This window comes from Acartia tonsa, chromosome 9 (genome assembly GCF_053477335.1).
Source record: "Acartia tonsa isolate MP-2025a chromosome 9, ASM5347733v1, whole genome shotgun sequence".
Taxonomy (NCBI): Eukaryota; Metazoa; Arthropoda; class Copepoda; order Calanoida; family Acartiidae; genus Acartia; species Acartia tonsa.
The window spans coordinates 35,112,128-35,137,051 of NC_137268.1; the positions used below are offsets into that span (position 1 = coordinate 35,112,128).

General features: G+C 31.2%; 3 protein-coding genes across 8 annotated transcripts in view; all 3 read left to right on the forward strand.

The window, feature by feature from the left end:
- Nucleotides 1–24,924, forward strand: part of LOC145327655 (protein zer-1 homolog) — a 350,140-nt gene that overhangs the window by 183,219 nt on the left and 141,997 nt on the right. The gene's annotated exons all lie outside the window — the stretch shown is intronic.
- Nucleotides 12,389–16,601, forward strand: LOC145327507 (neuronal calcium sensor 2-like). Its single transcript, XM_080171053.1, has 4 exons — nt 12,389–12,466; nt 14,235–14,298; nt 15,746–15,808; nt 16,499–16,601. The coding sequence occupies exons 1-4, from the start codon at nt 12,442–12,444 to the stop codon at nt 16,599–16,601; spliced, it is 255 nt and encodes an 84-aa protein (XP_080027179.1). The 5' UTR covers nt 12,389–12,441.
- LOC145327851 (hippocalcin-like protein 1) lies at nt 16,759–24,841 on the forward strand. Its single transcript, XM_080171389.1, has 5 exons — nt 16,759–16,796; nt 17,289–17,346; nt 18,445–18,507; nt 18,897–18,977; nt 24,704–24,841. Coding segments are annotated over exons 1-5 (342 nt in total). The 5' UTR covers nt 16,759–16,794.

Here is a 24,924-nt window from a genome sequence, read left to right on the forward strand (position 1 = left end):
TTATCGGGCATTGTCTTTTCCCTTTAGATCTGTGACTATAAATACCTGGGAAAGATAGAACAATATAATAAAAATTAATCTTCTCTCAATATTGCCGTCAATTTAGGTTGCTAACATGGGAACATTTATTTGTCAGCTTGGGGAACGGCAGTGGGTGGGAGGATCGTTATTTTAGCATGCTACAAGTTTCTCTTTATTAAAGTACATGATAATCTGGTGTAAGATCCAAGTAATAATAAATCCATTGCTGTATGAGCACTGAAAACTTTTATCTACAGTACATGTTATTTGTAATATTTATGAAAATCGAAAAATCACTGGCATGCACAAATTTTCTATTGAACACTTTAGTTTCTGCCAAGTCAGCTTAGTTCAAGCTTATTTATTCAGGTTGAAGTTTTTAAGTTGAACGCATGAGCAAAGATCGTGCTTAACCTTATATACTAAAAAAAGACATTAGAGTGTTGCATCTCATAACAAGCGGATGATGCCATAGGGTTCTCTTGATAGTAACATGATATCTAAGGAGAGCTCAACCACAATGAAGCAATTAACTTCGTAAATTTATGATGCAGCTTATTGTGCTTACAAAAATAATGACGTTATTTAATACAAATGACCAATGATAGGCCAGTATAATTATTGTATGACGTCATTTTTTATATGTACTATAAGCTGCTTTAAAATTCAGTAACTTTAGGATTTTAATTCATCTAGTCTGTATTTTGAAATTGTAGACAGCCTTGTTGTTCCATTGAATTTGCCTTAGATTATATGCCAATACATTACCTTGGTTAGATTTTGAATTCAGCTTGTTTTATCTCACCCAATCCACCCTCTTCTTTCTTTTTATTTTTCCCTTCTGTTTTCTTTACCTTTCTCACTCTTTCTTTCCCATTTGTTTTCCCTCGCCCCTCTCCTTATATTAACTTCCTCTTTACCTAACAAACTTAGATTAGATTTGAGAAGAGGAATATTTGGGTGTCAGATAGGCACAAAATTAGAGTCAAACAATTAAATTAAAGGTTGTATGTCCCCACCCCGAGGACCCTGTGCCAACTTTCAATTGGGTCTTTGAAAATCAACCAATAGCGTCGGGAATGTTGACACAGCCAAGTCGCTAAAAAAGAGCAGAAATTAATTTGTTAGCAGACGAAAAAGGTACCTAACAGGGAGATCCAGGTACTTGTCTGGTTATACATCTATATTTATAGATTTATTGGCACACAATATACCGATGGAAAGAAATCATGTAAAAATCTGTAATATATTAATATATAAACTTTCATGATATATTCAGTAAATACTTAAACAATTAATATTTATAGCATTAAATTAACAAATAATAGCCCCAATCCTATAAAAAAAGGTATCACAATGTCTGTTTATCTGTCTGTCTATTGTACCAAAGGATCTCACTAACTGTGATATGGTTCTTCCTTACAGGGTAGCTTCACAGAGGTCCTGGGAAGGTTTATAACTATTTTGGGGAGAGTACCACCAACCTCAGAAGAAAAATTGCCATTAGAAAATTTAAACCCCCCTCAAAAAAAAAAAAAAAAATTGGGTTATCAAATTCAATTCCCACAATAGAGGCCTCTAGAGCAGTAGCCAATAGTTTCAAATAAAGCATATAAAGAGATACTGCAAAGAGAGTGTTTAATTTTAATTCTTATACAATAAGTTTTTTTATTGCCTTGTTGAATGCCTTACAACACATTTTTTATGTATTTTTAGGGCCTAAATACAAATAATGTGAAATAAAGAAGCTTTTTATGATGGTTATCAATTTTATCACAAGCTAAAGGGTAAAACAAAAAAATCATTGCCATCCCCTAAGCAAACGACTGTTGCATAACACATAGCTCATTCGATCGTTTTTGCGAAGGTGAATCGAATATTGATCCAATACCGCCTCATTACCTGAAATAAGTCCTACTGCTTCTCTGACATTGATTTTTAGAGTTTTTGTGTGGAGTAAAGCTCTGGCAAAAAAATGGCGCAAAAAATTAGGACTACCAGATAAGGGTCATGAAATAAATGGGTTGGATGTCAGTAAAAGAAATGGCTGCGAAACAATCTAACAGTTTATCAATTCATCTAGATGTTATCCACGGTTTTTTCCTTAAAATTGCGGTAAAATGTTTGACATGCGACACCCATGCTATATAAAGGGGGCTTGTAACAGAATTCAAATCAAAGACAAATACAGAAACTTTCAGGCCTTTCATTTTCAACTTAAGTCAAAGTTTAATTTTGTACATAGAATATTCATGAGTATTAAATTTGGTTATACCAGAATTTGTTCACATTTATTAATACACATGTACTACTAATTAATATCTATTAGAAACATGATTTCAAAGTTTTGATTCAAGCATATAAATTTTTAAAGCTTTATATTCTACTAGTGGCTACGTCGCTAGAGGCCTCTAAGGACACTTGAGGAGGGGGGAGTTGAATCCCGAAACCAATTTTATTTAAATAATCTATAAAATTTGTGATTTCTCTTGGGAGGGTGATGGTATCCTCCCCCAAAATAGTTGTAAACCTTCCCGGGACGCATGAAAAGCTACCTTGTTAAGCGGTTAGCGAGATCCTTCGGTACAGACAAACAGACAGACATACTTTTGCTTTATCATAAGGATAAATCATCGAAAATGTTTTTAATAGCAATATGATATTAAAAAAAGAAACAATAAAAAATCTGATTCTGCATGTATGGTTAAAATTTGAAATAAAACTAAAGTTCATGGTTATGCAATTTGCATATTATGAATGTTTTATTTGCAAAAATGCAGATATTGAAACTTGAGATTTTTGCCCTTTTTTGCATAAATTCTGTAGTAGAGTTTCTTTTTTGACTCCAGCCACAATGCAATTCTAAAACAAATAAAAACAAGGAAGAGCATATCTTATGGGATGGAAAAATTGATGATGAATCGTTTTTGCCCCTCAATTATGATAAACAAAACAACGTGGGGGGGGGGGCAGTATTATTTACTGTTCTAAGTCTTCTTCCTTCTTAATATATCAAATTCTGGAAATATCGTTAACTTCTTATAATTAAACCACCTTGTATATTTGTCGTAAGTTGCTACACTGTTAATGTTTGGCTTAGATAATTTCATTACTTCCAAACTGACCCAAAATATGGAAAATGTTGTCTAGTAATAGAGTACGCTTATTTGCATAGCTGTTGTTACATAAATAAAATCTGAAATGGTCAACTTTCTTTTGTCACAAAACAGATTTTAATACACAGTACAAAAACTTACAAAATTGAATAGGCAAAACAAGAATAGATGATGACAAAACAAACAACGAATGCAAGACATTTGACATTAGGGATTTTGTGCATGAGTTATAAAGGTTCTATCTTTATAATAAAGTAAAAAGATGTATCTCTGTCTGTCTGTTTGTACCAAAGGATCTCGCTAACAGCTGAACCGATATGGTTTTTCTATACAGGGTAGCTTCTCATTGGTCCTGGGAAGGTTAAAACTATTTTGGGGGAAGGTACTACCACCCTTTAGGAGAAATCAAGATTAAAGATATACAACAGATCCTATAAAATTATAATAACATAAGAATATTAGCAGAAGTTATCTTATTGTTCTGCCTAGATAAGTAACAACTTTAGAAATAATTTGGAATGCATTCAGTGCTGCAGTGAGGAAGTTTTAGTGCTACACAGAAACAGTAAACATGCATGTATTTTTTAAAATTAATACATTTATCTATTTACTTAGCAAAAATATAAATGAATGAATGATTAATTAATATGTAGATAAACTACTGAAATCTTTAGAGAGAAATTAGTACAGCATGGTTGAGATTCAGCTAATTAGTATTTAGGTTGGAAAGAAAGGTATCTTAGACAAAAAAAATATACATATTAGGATATATAAGTTGGAAATAATTTTAATGTTAGAGGGAGATTTGAAATCTGCATCAAATTTTAAGGATTTTTTGTAAAAATAGTTTTTTGTATAATTCTTTATCTAAGTCGGAAATACTATTCAATGACATCTGTAATTTGTGGATTTAAAAAACCTGCGCTCTGATTGGAGCAGCTTAAGTGTCGTACATTGTTCAACCAATTAGAGCGCAGGTAGTTTTCAATCCACCTATCACGGATGTCAAAATTAATTAACTTAAATTGTATTTCTGCTTTTAGATAAAGAATTATACAAAAAACGAATTTTATATAAAAAAAACTTATAATTTAGTGCAGATTTTAAATCTCTAACATTAAAATTTTTTCCAACTTATATATCTTATTACATATATTGCAAAGATTCAAATATTTTCATGTTTTTATTGAGGGTAAAGGAGCTAAAAATTAACTTTAATAGTTGGGGGAAATTTTTTATAGCAGTTTAGGTAGAAGAGCACATAGAATTGTATAAAATTCTTACTTTGACTAATTTGCTCAGATAAACAAAAATTTAGGAAAATCCAAGAAATAAATCATGATTGTTATCATTTAAATGTATTTTAAGTGGTAAATATTGATAGCAACTTTTCTCTTACAGTAATAAATGCAAAGCTCTAGCAATATAAAGAGGAAGATTTTTATGTTTTTATCATTTATTATTACTTTCTATCAATTAAGATACAATTAGCAGGGTTCTTTAAAAAAAATACTAAATTGGTTATTGGTAGCCATTTATCTGGACAAATTTCTCTATAAATTTTCAAAAAGTGTTCAAAAATCATAGAAGGGTTATAAATAGAAAACTTTATCCAATTTTTTATACAATTTTAGAAAAATGATTTTGGTGATTTAGCTACAAATTTAGGAATACTTTTTTTAAGAACTTATCTGTATTAAACATACAAAAAGTATATTGTGAACACCATTTCAGGAAAACAACTGATATTTTTTTTGAAAAATAAGTTTGTTGAGGAAAATTTTGTGAGCTAGTTTTCAAGTTACAATATTCTGAATACATCATGAATAGTAAATATATTTCTTTTCTGACAGAACAGACATGTATTCCCTAGAGTTCGGGGAGAAAATAAAAAGTTTTGTTATTTCAAGAATATTTATTTATTTATATTTTGTGTAAAATTTTAGGTAAAATTGTGTAAATTTGACTATTTTGGTGGGAAAAATCCACATTTTATACATTTAGTTTATGAGATAACTTATTACAACCATCTGTTATAATTCAAATTTTTCACAGCAGTAAATAGATGTAAATGAGAAATATTATTCATATGAATTCATAAAATTAAAAATTTTGGGAACAAAATATGTACAAATTCAATTTATAAAATCTACATAGTTAGGAAAGTAAATAAATAAAAATAAGCCTTTAAATATAACTATCAATCATGGCTCAATAGGTAGTGCATCTGCTTGCCTTTAGGGAGGTGAGAGGTTAAAAACTCTGTTTGACCCTGTGTCATAACAAAAAATGTTCAAATGGTTTCTAATGCTGCTTTGTCAGATCTGAGACATTAATAGTCAAAGTAGAGAGAATGGCTTGGCCAAAAACAGGTGCAACTCATCAGCATGAACAGTTAATCAAACAGTTAATCAAAAGTCGTGAGTTGGTTGTTACTTATCCAAATACACTGGATGTTTGACAGAAAAGGAGAAAATGGCTCCCCTTAATTATTCAAGGTTGTTGGATCAGACGTGTCATGAACAGCCCGTATGATAATAGGTAAATAATTAGCCATCAAATATCAGAAGATTTGTTAATTAGATAATGGTTGTTAATTAACAAATATTGAAAAAAAATCTAATTTTTATTAGTTTCAATAGAAACAATCTGATTCTAAATTAAACTTTTTCTAAAAATACTTTTTGAAACAAAAGGAAAAAAATGTTATATATTTCTTCTTAAAATTATTAATCTAACAGGGAAGCAACACAAAATGTTTAACTCTCTAGCTCTTAGAACTGGATACTATAAAACCCCAAATGGGGCCAAAGATTTAAGGGTCAAAATAAGAAAAACATGCTACCCATAAAAATTTTGTTAAAAAATTCCAGAACTTGTAAACTGCATCTCTAGACTAAAAACAATACAGACCAGATTTAATTAAAAATAAAAATAACATGGAGAAGGATAATAATAACAATAATGCAATAAAAAAAAAACTTTATCTTTATATTATTTCTCTATTTTATTCTTTTTTAAAAATATTTATAGAAAATCAATTGTTTTTTTCATGCAATATTAAACAATATATGCTAATAATAGTTATTTTCAATAATCACATTTTTTGAAAATTATATAAACTGTTATACCTGAAAAAAGGGAAATATAAAAATACCTTTAAAAATCACAAAACCCTGTGAGCTAAAGTACTTTTACGTTGTAACGGAGCTACAGTCGGACATACACAACACAAATAAAGAGACCTGCGAAGTAGGGAATATGAAAGTTGAGAAAAATAGTAAATTAGAAGCTCAGAAAGTAAATAATTACAAGAGATTTAAAAATTATAAAACCTCAAAATAAAACTTTTTAAATAGAGAAGCTTTTCTATAATAATTTCTTTGAACATATAATCTTTTTCAAAGCAGTCTGCAATTTCAACCATTAAAACCTACCAAATTTTTAAAAATGTAGAGCCACAACTAAACTGCTGTCGAGCCCACCTCCAGGGACCCTGTATCGACTTTCAATGGGGTCTTTGAAAATCAACCAATAGCGTCTAGGTTATTTACACAGCCAAGTCGCTACAAAAGAGAATATAGCTATTTGTTAGCAGACAAAAAAGGGAAATCAGGTAGTTGTCTGGTTATACATCTATACTTATAGATTTATTGCTGAGCCCTGTGCCTCCCCTGGGTATTGTGTTAATTGTGGAAACTGCACCGCAATAGACCTAATACATCTAGATGGTCCATCTGACCCCCATTTTTCGTCAAACTTTAAAGGGACATTTAGCAGACAAAAACCATTGTTTATTTTTTGTTACATACGAGATGCTGGTGACGAAATTTTAATAAAAAGCTAACTTTATCCTCAGAAGTTCAACTTTTCACAACTAACTTATTATGTGGATTGTCATATCTTCAAATAATTTATCCAAGAATATCTTTATCCTAAGATATGCGACAATTTATAGCTGACTTAAATGCGAACGAAATAAAAAAAAAATTATGCCCTTACTTTCCAAGAACTGTAACATGTTTGAACCAATGAGATATCTCGAATGCACTATCATTATTCTCCTATTGGCTGATTAAGACATTATGTCTCTAGGTTATGTCTATTTGCACCACCCAGGGTTCACACGACAAATATTTGTCATCCATCTACAAATATCAGGGATGTAGAAAGGACAATAGCAAAAAATATTTTCCTAAGTCTTCCCTATAATATTCCAAAAGTCAACAATGTAAGGATTTTTTTGGAAGAAATGGAAAGTGGACTGTAAATCATACTTCTCTAAAGTTTTTTGGTCCTACGACAAACGCAGGAGTCCCAAACGTCGGAGTGGACACTTAACCTAACCTAACCTATTTTAGACCATCTTTTAGATTTTTTAAATGCCTAACCCCTTAGGGGGGGCTTATTTGTACATTCATATTTTAACCTAACCGAATCACTCCGACGTTTGGGACTCCTGCGTTTGTCCTGGAACCATATTTTCAAATGAACTCTTTGGGTTTGCATGAAAACTTTAGATACATTTATCTAAACTTTTCCACAATTAAGTTAAATCTACACCAAGGGTAATTTTGTCTAGTTTCTTTAAAAAATGAACTGTTATTTAAATTCATTGTTTGATTCCTGCATCCCTGTTAAACATAGAAATTTAGGTTGCAGTATTATCATAAGAAAATAGGTCATAACTTAAGATCAGAGCAAGAATTGAAGAGATAAGACAATGTAAGATAGATTGTTTTACATACCAAATGATAATAAAAACTAAATACATAAAAAATCAACCAAAAATATAAATGTTTGTTGACGGATTTCAGAAAACTTTTTAATCATATAAGATAATAAGATATATTGAAAAATTAGAAGAAAAATGATCTAGTCAATTCTAATTATCTTTTCATAAAAAAATATTGTTAGCTTTCATATAGGGATGGAACTTGATATTGTAAAACGGATGTCAACATCTAATAGTGAAGCTTAAAAAATCAGATAGACAAGAAAACATTTTCAATAAGAAAGAAACAGGTATTATTCTCTTAGGAGGGGGGGGGGGGGGATTTTCTAAATTGAAAAAAAAAGTTAGAAGAGGAAAACGCCAGAAACTGATTTTTTTGCGATATTTAATATATACATATGAAATATACTGAAAGAATAGCTGATACAAGGTCATATTGCTGAATATATATATTGTATATCAGGAAGGAAGGGGACAATGGGCTTTTAATAACACTAGTCCCCAATGATTTATAATAACTTTTTCGTTAACTTAACAACTTTGGAGACTTTTATTGAATTTTGATTGGCTGGTTTATTTAGTTTAGTGTCCAAACGTTTAACAACTAATTATTATCCACAGAAGGGGTAATTTGGAGAATGATCATTGGAGATATTTATTATCGGCCATTGTTTTATCCCTTTAGATCTCTGATTGTAGGTACAACATACACTATGCCTGCAATGAGACATAGACAATTATCTTTAATTGATATCAATGTATTTATTATAATGCTGCATTATATTATATTATATTGGTAATTCATATACGTATCAGATACTGTTTACTTAATTTACCAGTGGAGCACACATAACCCCCTTGGGATCTGAATGGATAAGACCGATGGCCGATAAATTAATGTATATCCCTTTTTATGATACACAAAATCACCCCTTGTGTAGATTATATTAATTGTTGGAAACGTTTAGACACCCAACTTAATAAATCAACCAATCAAAATTAACTAAAAGTCTCAAAAAAATAATCCAAAAAATAAGGAAACGTTATTAAAAACGTCGGGGACAAGTGTAATAAAAATTCCATTGTCCCCTTCCTTCATGTAAGCCCCCCCCCCCCCCCACACACACATATATATTTTCTCTATTCTGTCCAAGATCTTGAAAGAAGCCCCAAGGGAGGGAGTGGACATTGTAGATTATATTAGTAATAAAAGTTTTATAAACACGTTCTCTCATTCGTTTGCTGTGACAACTATCATCAAATCCTATTTTTTTGTTACTAGCGAACAGTGTCCAAACTTTTTAACCAATACTTTTATTTCTTTAAGTCATGGCTTTCTTTTAGTGTTAATGTTCGTCTGACAATCTTACTTTTGAGCTTCACTTTTATGGATTTTGTCATTTTTGTACAGGGTGAGTCAGAAAAAACTGAGTTTTCCGATTTTCTGATACAACCAATAGGAATATGGAAAAAACAATTATAGGTTCTTGTTCTCTATAAAAATATACATTAAACTTAGAAAAGGTGTTTTTGAATATCTCTGAAAACAACGGCGCTTTTTAGAGCATAAAGATTTCAAAAAGTGTGTGTGATGACTTTTTCGGCCATTATTTTGTACTTTTTAGGTAGATTTATTTATAATAAAAAGTGTCTACCATTATAAAAAGATAAACAAACATATTTTATGATTATTAAAATTTTTATTCAACAGATTGTAAATATTTAACATCTTAAAAATACAATTTATTTAAATTAAATTATCACATTATAAATCAAACGTTTTGTTGTAATCTATTGTTAAGATTTAACCACCCCATGACCGGAAAACCAGCTCATGACCAGAAATATTTCATCTTGTTTCCTAAATTCCTCCCCTTTCCCCCTGAATTTGCTCTATATTTGGTGCAAGACTGGATTTAATCTCTAAAATCTCCGCCCCCTTTTGACAAATTATACTTGTGTGTTATAATTCATCATAATAACTTCATTTAAATAGGGTAGGGTTTCTAAAAGGCATTTTTATTTTAAAAATTCAAACCTTGATAACATTTTTATCTGAAGAGATTTTTTTGTCAAATAAAAAGGATTTTTTTTCTTTTTACTATAAGATACATTAATATAGAAGATTCTTTTGAACCACATGCATCACAATCAAGAAATATGAAAAAATGACAAATTTCAGTATTCTAAAAATGCTTTTGTGAGGAGCCAAAAAGCATTTCACCTTTAAAACTCATTTAAGTACTTTTCTTAGACCTTTTTCTAAATAAATATTGAAATTTAAAGATTTTTTTATACAAAATAGATGAGGTATTTTAATTTTTATTAATCAACATTTTTCACACAAGGCATTTTTTGACACCATACACCTATCATAGAGGCCGCATTTTTAGAGATAATGAAAAACACCTTTTAAAAGATTGATGTGCTTTTGTACAGAGAACAAGGACATATAATTATTTTTTTCTGTATTCCTTCTGGTTGTTTCTGAAAATCGAAAAACTCAGTTTTTTCTGACTCACCCTGTATAATTAATATTAAGCGTGAGTTGGTGCTCCAATCATAATTTAAAGAATTATTCTACAGATTATAGATAGATACCACTGTTCGATAGTTTAGGACAATTCAAGTCAAATATCACATGTTTATACATATATACGTAGTTGTGAATTTGACAATAAAACTGTGTTTATGATATTAGGTTGACTATATTTTGGCTAGTCGTAGATCTGCCATGTACTCTAGTAATTTGATGTTAGATTTAAACATACTTTAAAATTATACTTGTTACCACACTTACATTATATATTAAACTAGCGGCTTCGCCCCTAGCCTCTAGGGGCTTTGTCCCAAGAGGTTTAATCAAACCAATTAAAATTTTAGATTTAAAAGAAGAATTTTTAAAAAAAAATTTGGGGGGGGGTATTTTTTATTTTTAGGGGGGTTGGGGGTGTCCCACCCCCCAAGAAAATAGTTATAAACCTTCCCGGGAACTATGAGAAGCTACCCTGTAAAGGAGAACCCGATCGGTTGAGCGGTTAGCGAGATCCTTCGCTACAAACAAACAGACAGACACACAAACAGACAGACATCGTTCTACTTTGTATTATAGATAGAAAATAGATTTAATTGGCTTACTTTTGAAAATGTATTTTACTATCTGATAATTTAATGCAATAAGAAATTTTAATTTGTGTATTTTAGACATTAGTAAAGTGTTTGATTATATTTTGTTTATTTTCTTCCAGGGATCTAAAGGAATAAGACAAATTTAAACAACCAATCAAAATTCAAAATTCAGTCCCCAAAGTTGTTAAGCCAACGAATAAGAAAATGTTAATATAAAACTTTGGTGACTAGTGTAATAAACAGCCTATTGTCCTCTCTCTCTGATTTTCTCCTGAATCATTCAAATTGTCCTTAATCAAAGCTTTTACTTTCCACATGTTAATGAATACCAAATATTATATTGTTAGGATCGCTCTTTTAATGAAAGTAGCAAAGATACTCTTTAGGCAAAGTTTACCATACTATTTTAGTGTAGTTGAACTGCTCTAAAGCAGATATTGCCGCTTATACTTTTAACAACAGATTGTTGCTGTATATAGTGCCCTAGCGAAATGGGGATACATGTCACTGCTTTTGGCCTACCTATTCTATTTACGCCAGGATATACCCTATACCCCATCTCTTTTCTATGGAGTTTCCCCCTTCCCTTTCCCTTTCCCTCTACCATGACGTCAATAGAATAGGTAGGCCAAAAGTGGTGACATCTATCCCTATTTTCCTAGGGCTTGTGCTTCACTACTTATGGATGTTGTCATTCTTGTTATTATAACAAGGGCTTATTAAGTATCAAAATTGTCGAAATGTACGTTATGATTATAAAAATCTAATTTGAAAAGTACACAAAAACTGCAGTCTACTAAAGTAACTTATTGTAATATGTCACCAATCAAAGTGCATATCTTAATGTTTAGTTATTTTCTTTTTAAATAGATTAATTAATTTTTGATTATTTTGATATGGGCAATGGTAAGATTTTATTCTTTTTTTAAACAAGACAAATTTTGTTCATTAGTAGCGCCTTATTGGAAGTTACTAATAGCTTAGATACAAAAGTAAAAGTTAAATGTTATTTATTAGTAAAAACCACGAAAACTTGTAGGACAAATTACTTTGTGCTAGACTGACGAACTAATGTTCTGATTGGCCCATTGTATCCTTTTATATACACTGTTATAAAAAGTAATAAGGTTTATAGCCTGTCCATTAAGATCTCAACCACTAAACCTTTTCCAGTTCTTTATTTTAGGCAAGGTCGAATCAATGATTTTAGGTTATTTAATTTCTAAATTAAAGTCTTTGGCATGTGCTATTTGAATGCAATAATTGTAACTGATGTTTAAAAAATATGTATGAAAAATAGACTTGCTTTTTTTCCCTATCTCTCGTTTATAGACAAAAGGACAGACGAACATTTAGACAAGTATTTTGTAGTCATTCTTTTAAGGTGCTGTAAAATCTAAGCTACCTAAGAAGTTAAGTACAGCAGATAAAACTTGGATAATGCGCCATACCTCCAGAGACTCAGGTATAGTCATCTAACATATTGTGTCCAAATTTTGCGAAGTGCAGCAGCATAAAATCTTAACAAAATTGTAAAACAGAAAAAAAGGCCCTAAGAATAGTTAAGAACTCAAAATATAATGCACATACAACACCATTATTAAAATACTTTGAAATACGTCCTGTGACTTGGATAATATTTTGTACCTCCTGGGACTAGGGTATAATTCATCTCATGGATACAGGGATAAAACTTGGGTAATATATCATACCTCTAGAGACTCAGGTATAATCATCTAAAAATTTGGAGAAGTACAGCAGCATCAAATCGTAATAAAATTGTAAAACAGCAAAAAAAGGCACGAGAATAGTTACCAACTCAAAATATAATGCACATACAACACCATTATTAAAAAACTTTGAAATATGTCCTGTGACTTGGATAATATGTTGTACCTCCTGGGACTAGGGTATAATTCATCTCAGGAATACAGGGATAAAACTTGGATAATTTGTCATACCTCTAGAGACTCAGGTATAGTCATCTAACATATTGTGTCCCAATTTTGCAAAGTGCAGCAGCATAAAATCTTAACAAAATTGTAAAACAGAAAAAAAGGCCCTAAGAACAGTTAAGAACTCAAAATATAATGCACATACTACACCATTATTCATAAACTTTGAAATACGTCCTGTGACTTGGATAATATTTTGTACCTCCTGGGACTGGGGTATAATTCATCTTAGGAATACAGGAATAAAACTTGGATAATTTGTCATACCTCTAGAGACTCAGGTATAATCATCTAACAATTTGGGGAAGTGCAGCAGCATCAAATCGTAATAAAATTGTAAAACAGCAAAAAAAAGCACTGAGAATAGTTACCAACTCAAAATATAATGCACATACAACACCATTATTAAAAAACTTTGAAATACGTCCTGTGACTTGGATAATATGTTGTACCTCCTGGGACTGGGGTATAATTCATCTCATGGATACAGGGATAAACTTGGATAATATATCATACCTCTAGAGACTCAGGTATAATCATCTAACAATTTGGGGAAGTGCAGCAGCATCAAATTGTAATAAAATTGTAAAACAGCAAAAAAAAAAGGCACTGAGAATAGTTACCAACTCAAAATATAATACATTACACATACTACACCATTATTCATAAACTTAGAAATACTTCCTGTGACTTGGATAATGGTATACCCAGGAATACAGGGATAAAACTTGGATAATGCAAAATACTTCAAGAGATTACAAACAAATAGTTATGCAATTTTTTCAACAAAAAAATACCCTTCGCCCCACTCCACACACCCACTATTTTATTATTTGCATAGACAACTTCAATCCTTTGGACAACCAAACATTTGTAATAATTTAAAAATATCTTTTTTAATTAAATTTTTTTGTGGTATAATTTTAAATCAAAACAAAAGCTAGGTACTTTTAAATGTTTTATTCTGTATTATTCATCATCTATCAGATCCAACTTTATGATATATCTGCTAAAAGTAAAACTCATCATTTATAGATTATTTATTTATTAATCTACCTAATAACAATGGATTTATTATTACATGGATCTTACACCAGATTACAGACCTATTATTAATCTTTTGATTTTTATTTTAATATTCATAGAAAATTGTTTGTAATACGATGTTATAATTGATTATTTAGTACGGCTGAGATTTGGTTCTAATCCAGCTGATAATTATAATCGGGTTTAAAGCCATAATAAAAGAGATGTTACAATTCTTATTTTTTATTTTAGTAAGTTTAGATGATCTGTACACATCTTTCCGACAAGATTTTCCTTCTGGTGGAATTTATCGCAAGTAAGTTCAAAAGGCAAATATCAGAAACACTCAACTAAATCATCACAGGGACCAAGGCGACCTAGAACCCAAGTCAGCTTAAAAAAGGGCAAATAACCACTAAAATACTGATCTACAAGTCAAATATTTGGATTAAAAACGTTTTGCAGCATTGCAGTGTTTAAATTTCCTATTTTTATTGTATTGTCCTGTAAATGTATTCAAAATGTAGGAGTGGGAAAAACGTCGGAGTGGACAAACGTCGTAGTGGACAAACGTCGGAGTGGACATTGCTTAAGTAAAACGCAGGAGTGTCCGCTATTTTAATAATTTGACAATTTTGAATTTTTATACCCCTGTCTACAAAATAATGGTTATAGCCGCAGCGCTCGGCCCCCTGGCCTATAACCTAACCTAACCTAACCTAACTGAGAAAAATAAGGGGACCGAATAAAGGGGGGGGAGGGGTGGATAAAAAATTCAAAATTGAAAAAAAATTCTAAATTGAAAAAAAAATTCAAAATTGAAAAAAAATAAAAATTGAAAAAAAATAAAAAATTAAAGAAAAATTCAAAATTGAAAAAAAAAAATTTGGGACTCCTGCGTTTGTCCACTCCGACGTTTGTCCCAAAAATCCTGCGTTTGTCCACTCCGACGTTTGTCCCACTCCTGCGTTTGTCCCACTCTGACGTTTGGGACTCCTGCGTTTGTCCACGACGATGTTTTTCCACTCCTACGTTTGTCGTTGAACCTATTTTTTGAGGTGTAAAAATTTAGTGTTCATTGTCAACTTCCTAAAGATCCTTAAAAATTTTACCATTGCTTTTTGTTAAATGAACAAAGTGACTTTTAGTAGAATTTCAGGAATATATCTCAAATACCTACTAATTCTTTTATAATTCTTGAACTCTTTAAAGATACATAAAGCTGTTTGTCTAAATAAATATTTATGTGTTGATTAACCTTAATGCAAAAAACTTTTTTTGCAACAAAATTGCAAACACAATCATTTGCAATATTAAATAACTTTACAGAATTGTTGATAATCATATTAAACAAAGACAATTATCAATCCAAAAAGCTAAAAACATCCTTCGATAATTTAAAGTAGTGAAGTTTTTTAGTATGAAGCTTTAAATCTCAGAACTGGTAGTCCAAATTAATTATGCTTTTTGGTGAAGCTTAATCAATGTCTTTAGGTGTTTTAGGCTATTTTCCTGACCCACTTAGCTCTCCCCTAGAATCTAAGAGCATGGCAACTTGTGTTTTTAAAAAAACCTGGTTTTTTGGAAATGATTATAGATTTTTCACACTTTCATTTAACTAACAGTAATCACTGTGCAGAGTTTAAAAACAATAGGATGATTTTGAAATGTATAAAGCTATCCAACACATAAAAAAAAGACTTTGATATTCCATAATTAACACAATTTCTATTTTGGAAATTAGCCATGTTTAATTTTTTTAGAGATTTTTCAAAATATTTTGAGCCTGGGATGAAAACACAACATTTTTGTGATCATGTCTGGAGGTAAAATTAATTATTTGCAGCATTGTATTATAGATAACTTTCTGCAGATAGTAAAATAAAATGCAATGCAAGTTTTTCAGTATAAGGATCATGTTTTAATTAAGTGAAAATTATTCGGAGCCATAATGCAAAAAAAATCCATAACTGAGACCATTAGGGAAAAAATACAGTTTTCCAATGAAAATGTGTCATTATCCATTTTGTGATAAATTCTTGACTTTAATGTCTCACAAGAAGAAAACTATCTTGTCTCTAACTTTATGCCATGAATAATAAAACAATTTTTTGAACTATAATATTATTATGAGTTTTTATCTTGTACATAAGTTGTAAGCAAAACACAAAAATCGAAGGATTGAATATTTATTTATCTTATCCTATTAAAGACAGCTTTCCGTGGTTATTAAAATAAAAAAAAATGTAAGAATATATGCAGTTTTGGTAGCTTGGAACGGCCAACGGCTTAGGCTAACAAAACTGGTATTGATTTTATATTTTTATTTTAATATTCATGGAAAATTGTCTTTAATTTGATGCTTTAAATAGTTTTTCAGTATGGCTGAAAACCAGTTCTGATACACTGGATATTAATCTTTTTCGAAGCCATACTGGAAAAAGATATCAACCTTTGTTCAGCGGCTGAATATTTGATAGATTTTTTTATTGCAATGACATTTCTATGAAATGTAGGACCCTGGATGTTGACGGGAATGGATACTTGGATTTCAAGGAGACAATGGTCACCAGCGAGTTAATTTCTGCCAGGGATAAAGGATTCTTTTATTTTTTTTAATCTTAGTTGTATGGAGTTTTGTGTCTGATAAGTAAGGGTTGAGATAGAAAATCTTTAAAAATTTTAAATAAAGGATATGTGGTCAAGACCCGCTTTAAGTCATTTTTAAGTCTATCCTACTTAATTCTTAAAGGAATCTTTCTATTCTATTTCTGATAGAACACCAGAACAAAAACTTAAATGGGCATTTAAAATGTAAGTAAAATGATTTTTAAATTACTTTTTCTATATCAAACTTGACTTGGTGCTTCAAACCAGTGAGGCTACACAGTTCCCAATATAACCGAACCTGCCCTAAAGTAAAATAAATGAAAAACCATTACTATACATCTTATTTTCAATTTTATTTAAACAAAAATGAAAGGGGGTAGGTATTTCAGTGTTCAATAGGCACTTTGAGGGAACCCACCAGAATTAATAGCTAACAAGATGAATAAACCATTAATGTTACCAAGGATCTAAAGGAATAAAACAATAGTCGATAAATTTATGTACATCTCGACTGATAATACACCAAATTACCCCTTCTGTAGATTACAATTAGTGGTTGAAACGTTTGAATACTCAACTAAATGAACCTAACAATCAAGTCCCTAAGGTTGTTAAGCTTATGTATAAGACTTTGGAGAATAGTGTAATAAACAGTCTAATATCCCCTCTCTCCCTGAAATATTACTTTTTTACCAGGTACGACGAGGATGGAAGTGGAGAGTTAGATCAGGGGGAAATGAATCTCGTTTTTAAGGTAAATATTATGTAAACAAGTATTTTAAAATAGGTTTACAGGGAAGCGCTGGAAATTGTCATGTGTGACGTCATAAAAATACTTCGCGAACACTTTGCACCAAGGTTTGAATATTCGATCAATTGACCCCTCCCTTACTCCCTGAATAATAATGCTATTAGAATTAATATCAATGAAAATTGTGTTAACCATGACCATTTTTCTTGAATGTCTATAGCTGACTTAAATAGAAGCATCAAATAGTGCCTAATAAAAAATGACGTTTTACATTGCAAATGATTAATGATAGGTAAGTATATATTTTACCTTTGTTCGATTACAATGCATACTGGCCTACCATTGGTTATTTGTATTGCATGACGTAATTTTTCATTAGGCACTATTTGCTGCGTCACATAAATATTGTTCAATACTTTTTTGTTGTGTTGAAATGTTAACATTTTGCTGTGTATATTGTATTTTCATTCCTTACTTTAGATTTCTAAAGATTTTTGCGGCCGTGTCTTTAAGTTATGAAAAGAATGTTTTTCTTTAATTTCCATCCATTTTCTTTTTAAAGTAGAAATAACAGTTCTAAGAAAGAAAATCTACTTTTTATCTCTAAAGATGTATTTTCATCAGGAAAATATTTGCACGTCCGTCTGTCTGTCCGTTTGGTTTTACGAATAGCTTAAATGCTAAATTGGGACAACTAATTTTATTGCTGCTCCTCTACTAATTGACATATTTATCCTGGCTGCTCGACCACAAAAAACTCCCTCTCTTATTTTGAAATGGGAATGGTGGAAGGGGCTGGTTTTTTAAGGTATTATTAGGCTAGGTTAGGTATAGACCCCAGGGCCCACAGGGTTTAAGCCCACGTAAAGTTTATTAAAAGGAAGACATTTCTGTGCTCGCTAGACACTTTTAAAGAAACCACAATTCCAGTATGGCTTCAAAACCGATTCATATCCGCTGTATTAGAACCGGTTCTCAGCCATACTGATAAATCAAGTATAGCATTATAACAAAGACTCGGAGCTAAAAAAAACTGGTTTTATCTTTTATTTTTATTTTACTATTCGCGGAAAGCTGTCCATAAAACTATTCTTGTTTTAGTGTGTCTATTCCATGTTGGAGGGGAATGTGTATGGTGCTGTCAGAGGCAATACAGACGAAAAGGTAATCTATATGATTAAGTAACAGGATGTCTTCTATCTGTACCGAAGAATCTTTTTATCTGCTGAATCGATATGGATCTCCTTTACATTGTAGCTCCTGGGAAGGTTTATAGCTATTTTGGGGGATATATCATTTAAAATTAGTGTTCTCTTATATGTATTTTTTTCTGTATACAATTTTTTGTGAGTATTCCTAGAACAATATTTGATATTAGTCTGTTTTTCCAAATATCTATTTTATGTGTGTGGTTTGAAACTTATGAGATTTGCCATCCTTGTTAATTCCTAGACCCTAATTTGGTACTTTTCTAAAAGGGAGTAATAGTTTTTTATGTTTAACCACCCTCTTGCTCTTATCGTTAATTCAACGTTTTGTTCTTTTAATTAAAGGCAACAAAGCACAGTGCACGACTGTTTAAAGAGATTGATTTGAATGGAGATGGAACATTGACAAAAGAAGAATTTTTAAAGGTAAAATATTTTTAAATACTAAATCGTCTTAAGAATCTTACATTTAAACAACAATCGAACTTTTTGAATAAACAAAATATTTTTAGTTAGGTTAGGTTAAGTATAGTTTAAAAGAGCACCGCAAGGATAGTTAAGGCCTATAGGTTCTAATAGTATGATTTTTCAAACCACAACCTAATTTAGGAAAAGCTTCGTTTTTTAATGAAATAAATACATACAAAAAGTCTTATCTATAAAACAAAGTACAACAATGTCTGTCTGTTTGTATGTTTGTTTTACCGAAAATCACTGTTTAACCACTGAACCGATCGGGTTCTCCCTAACAGGGTAGCTTCTTTTAGGTCCGGGAAGGTCAACGCAACATAGAAATAAATAAATATTTGAAATAAAAAAAACACACTTAATGTGCCACTAGAGGCCTCTAGGGTCGTAGCCGCAAGTTGAATAAAAGCTTAAAAGTATACAATTGAAAACTATTAATAAATTATCAAATACATGCAATAATTTGGTTCAATATTTTTTTAAAATCTTCCAATTCGATTTCAAAAATCGTCCAAATAATATTGAAAAATCGTTTAACATTTAGTAAGCTTTAAACTTTGGTACGATAAACACATTAAATCTAAAATGGCTAAAAAAGTAACCAAGGCTGGAAAAATGATGTCCAAAAGAAGCGTTAGAAGGTCAAGAGATTCCAAAGGCAGAAAAATGAAATCAGGAACAAAAATGTCCAAAAGAGCGTCAAGAAAATCCAACAGACCAATGCCTAAAAGAGACTCTAAAGGAAGATTTATTAAAATGAGCCTTAAAAAAGGTCGAACAGTAACGAAAGTTCGCCATCAAACTAAAAATAAAAACATAGAGCATGGTATCAAGCGTAATAATACCAAGAGACATGTGGACACCAAGCGCAAGGACTCCGTCAGACAGAAGAGGAACCAGCACGTCAAGACCAAGAGGAGGACCAAGGGAAAGCACGAGGAGGAGAGAGAAATGGCCGAGGAGATGTAGTTTACATATATTCTAAATTATCAATAAATTCTAATTAAATTTAGTTCATTGTTTTTGTTTTATTTAAGTACGTATACATTAAAATTTAAATGCATAGTCGATAAAGGTTTCAAGCCGTAGTACTTGATGTACGGAAATTAATATATACTACGTGTTGTACTTTATTCTTAGATGAAGCTCAAGATTTTTTAATCTCGTATTCATTTGAATCCAGTGGATAGGAACCGGTTCTCATCCATACGAAAAAACTATGTCTAGCATCGTATTATATCCAGTTTTCTACGAATATAAAAATGTACAATCATAAAATTAAAACAAGTTTTCTTTAGCCCGGGCCTTCGGCACCTCGGGGCTAAAAAACTGGTTTTAATCTTAATCCGCGGAAAGCTGTTTATAATACGATGCGAGAAAAAACTATTCTTAAATTGTGCGGCCCTTTTTAGATATTTAATCGTGAATAGGTAATAAACAGTGCATGTTTTACCTTTTTATTCTATTTAAATGCACACTTTCAGACCTTACAGCCAATCTTAAAAATTGATTAGCGATGATTTTTGAACGGCTTATTGGTATGTAACGTATCTAGAATTTTACTTTCCGCGTATATAAAATTGAAAAATTGAGAGATTAAAACATGTTTTGTAAGCCCCAATGGGCCAAATGCCCTGGCTTACAAAATTAGTATTAATCTTATTATTTTTATTCTATTAAATGTGGAAAATTGTATGTAATAGTAATACTATGAACTATATGATTTTACAGTATGGCTGCGAACCTGTTCTAATCCAGCGGATATTGATCGGTTTTGCAGCCATACTCGAAAAACAGTTCCCATCTCTGAGTTTGACCTGCATTTGAGATGTACAATTCTAAAATTTAGATTTTCAATTAACATTGTTCATTTCAAACATAAATGGAGATGTTAATTAAAATTTTAAAAGGATGTAATTAGGTTAGTCTTAATTAACCCTTACAGATCAGGCCCCAATTCGCATAAATCGTTGGGGGGGGGGGGGGAGATGGGGGCTGTTACAGATAGAGACATGAAAAAATTTTCTCGTGGTTCATGTGCATTTACTAGATAATCCAATAGTATCTGTGTCAATTTTTAAATTTGTATCTCAACTTTGAAGCGTTTTGCAGTCATTCTTGCAAAGAGTACAAGATTTGAGCATAAAAAAAAACTTGCAAAAAAAACATTTTTTGATGACACCTAAGTTTTGAATTTTAGATTTTACTGTACTTTTAAAATAAAACTAAAACATTTTTTGATGTTCTATTATTTTCTTAAAAAGGAAGAAAATAAGCCACCAATCATTAAATTCTGATTACTAATATAAGTGGGGTAATATTTCTTTCTAAAAAAGTTTTCATAAAAAAGCCACTGTATTTGCATTATGTTGGGTTTGTTCTTACTTTTATCTAAGTATAGATATTTATACATTGTATTAAAAGGAAAGCGAAAGGGTAATAGGGAAAGGTGATCCTTAATTATAGAAAAGTTAGAAAGCTAAAATCCATAGCAATACATCTCCCCTTTCTCTCATAATCAGGGTGGCAGAGAAAATTGATCTGTAAATTGTAATAGTACCCAAAGTTTTATGAATATGTTTTCACATTGATTAGCTTAAAAACTTTGGGGACATTTATTAAAAATCTTTAGTGTCCAAACTTTTCAGTAATTATTAATTTCTTCAGAAGGGATAATTTTGTTTACAGTAATTTATCGTCCATTGTCCTATCCCTTGATATCCCTGGTGATTATTCTAATTCAGGGATCTAAAGGGATGATACAATGGCCGATAAATTGATGTACATCCACAATGATTATACCCAAAATTACCCCTTGTGTAGATTAGAATTAGTGGTTGGAAGATTTGCACACTCAACTAAATGAACCAACCAATCAAATTCAATAAAAGTCCCCAAGGTTGTTAAGCCATCAAATAAGAAAACGATATGATAAAACATCCTAATGTCCCCTCCCTACCTGATACTAATTATTGAAAAGCAGAAGAAAGCAACAACAATTTTGGATATTTAGGGCATATGTAATCTAGATTTATTCACAGAATGGAACAAAATTTAATAAATTAATTATAAGTTTTTGTTTGTCTATTAAGATATCCCTAATTTTTTGAGTTCTCCAAAAACTGGAAGCTTCCCGTGATTGTTTTAGTTTACTTTATTTTTAATATTTTGTTTTAGGATTGTTTTAGGCTGTTTTACTGCCCTCGCTTCTATATATACTAGGGGCCCAGTTACGAGTTACAAGTAAACTACAAAATATACATTTAGAAAATTCTGCAAGCCTGCCTAATTTGAAACAGTGTGTATAGCGTCCAATAAAAAATGACGTCATACAATACAAATGACAAATGATAGGTCAGTATACAATCAACATTGGCCAATTACAATGTATACTGGCCTATCATTGGTCATTTGTATTGTATGACATTGGCCACTATAGGTTGTTTCGCCTAATTTTTTTTGGACAATCTGCAACCGCTTCTTGCAGTATGATAATTTAAATAAATGTGATTTAGAGAAACAATTCTAAGTGAAAATTTCTCCACAACCTTTTTCCCAGATTTATCCCCCTTCTTATCCACTTCCCTTCAGCTACACAAAAAAACAAGTTTTACGCCAACAAAATATATAATTTTCTGCAATTTCTAATGGAATTAATTGGCTGAATCACAGCACCTGCATATGCCAAATTGGTACATTCTATTATGGAGGTGACATTTGACTGTAAATTAGAATGGTTCCCAAATTATTATGGCTTAAAAACTTTGGGTAATATCTTTAATCTTAATTTGGTTGTACAAACATCGAATATCCAAACTTTTCGACCAACAAATCAAGTATAGGTATGAATACCTGGATTTTGAAGTCTTCAATTATCTTTAGTAGTATGAAAGAAAGGAGAGTGGTAGAAAACATACATAATACAGAGATTGTTAGATATACATTTACTTAGTTATACATCATTATACTTTGTAGAAAAGTAACAGGATGTTTACATGTATGTCTGTGTGCACTGAATGATCTCTCTGACCGCTCAATTAATATGGTATTCTTTTACAGTAAATGTTCTCTTCGTCCTGGAAAGGTTTATAACTATTTAAGAGAAGGGTACCACCATCGCCATTAGAAAAAACGAACTCCTATAAAGATTTTCTTACCTAGTTTTTTTCCCTAATACCTTTTTTGATAAATCTAATAGTACTTAATTTCCCAAAATTAAAAGGCAAATTAGTAAACTGTATATATGTTAATTGTTGTTGATGTTGTTTGAATTGAATTTCTATTTTCTTTGATGTAATACAATATGCTAGATACATAATACAACTACAGCATATCATCTAGTAATTACAGGGATTTTAAGGGGTAAGACAATGGCTGATAAACTTAAATACACCCCAATTATGATACGGAAAATAACCCCTTCTGTAGATAACAATTAGTGTATGAAACATTTGGACACTCAACTTAATAAACCAACCAATTAAAATTAGATAAGTCCCTAAAATTGTTTAGCTAACTAATAAGAAAACGCCTTTATAAAACTTTGGGGACTATCCTTATACTAAAGTAACAGGATGTCTGTGTGTTTGTACCGAAGGATCTCGCTAACCGCTGAACCGATCGGGTTCTCCTTAACAGGGTAGCTTCTCATAGGTCCTGGGAAGTATTTTGGGAAAGGGTACCACCACCCTCCCAAGAGAAATCGCCTCTAGAAAAAAATCACTCCCCCCCCAAAAAAAAATTTTGTTGTAATTTTTAAAAAGAAAAATAAAAATAGGGGGAACACCCCCCCCCAAAAAAAAAATTCCGCCCCCCCTCACCAAATTTTTTTTTTACTTATTATTTTCAAATTCGACTCTCCCTAAGTGCCCCTAGAGGCCTCTAGGAGGCGTAGCCGCTATTTATAATAAACAGTCCAGTGTCCCCTCCATCCCTGAATACAACTACAGCAACATATAATAATCACAGGGATTTTAAGGGGTAAGACAATGGATGATAAACTTAAATACACCCCAATTATGATACGGAAAATAACCCCTTCTGTAGATAACAATTAGTGTATGAAACATTTGGACACTCAATTTAATGAACCAACCAATCAAAATTAGATAAGTCTCCAAAATTGTTTATCTATAATAAAAAGTCTAATGTCCCCTCCCTCCCTGAATACAACTACAACAACAACATATAATAATCACAGGGATATTAAGTGATAAGACAATACATGTTAGATTGAAATACACCCCAACTATGTATACAAAAATTACCACCTTATAGATTAAATTTATTTTAATATCCATTACATGTAAGCTATAAACATCTGAATTTCTTAGGATAAAGATTTGCCTGGTAAATTAGATTGCTAAAAAAAATTCTACGCTCATGGTATTAGATATATAATTGTTTGGTAAAAATTCATTATTAAGTTGGAAGTACTATTTTGTCTGATTTACTATTTAGGGTAATAAATGTATTGGGATCAAGGAAAGAAAACATTTCGTCGTATTTTCAAAGTAGCTTTTCTCCTATTTCTAGACCTTGCGGTGGGCTGTAACCCTGCAGGGTCAATTTCATAATCATGCGGGGCAATCTTTAACATTGACCTAACCCAAAATTACCTATTAAAAGCTACTGTGAAAATACGACAAAACCCGCTACTTCGTTTTCTTTTCTTTTTGTTTCAGGGATGCCTAGCAGACGCAGAATTGATGGAAAAACTGAAGAAAATAACGGAGCAGGGTTATCCACCGCAGTTTGTGGGCCAGCACCCAAAATATTTCACTTTTAGAAATGATGATGTTCAAGTTTTAGATTGTGAATAATAAATTTTCAAAAAAATTATTTATCTAAACTTATATACGAAAGTAGGATTTTTTGTCTCAAGCTAAAGATCTCGGAAATTGCA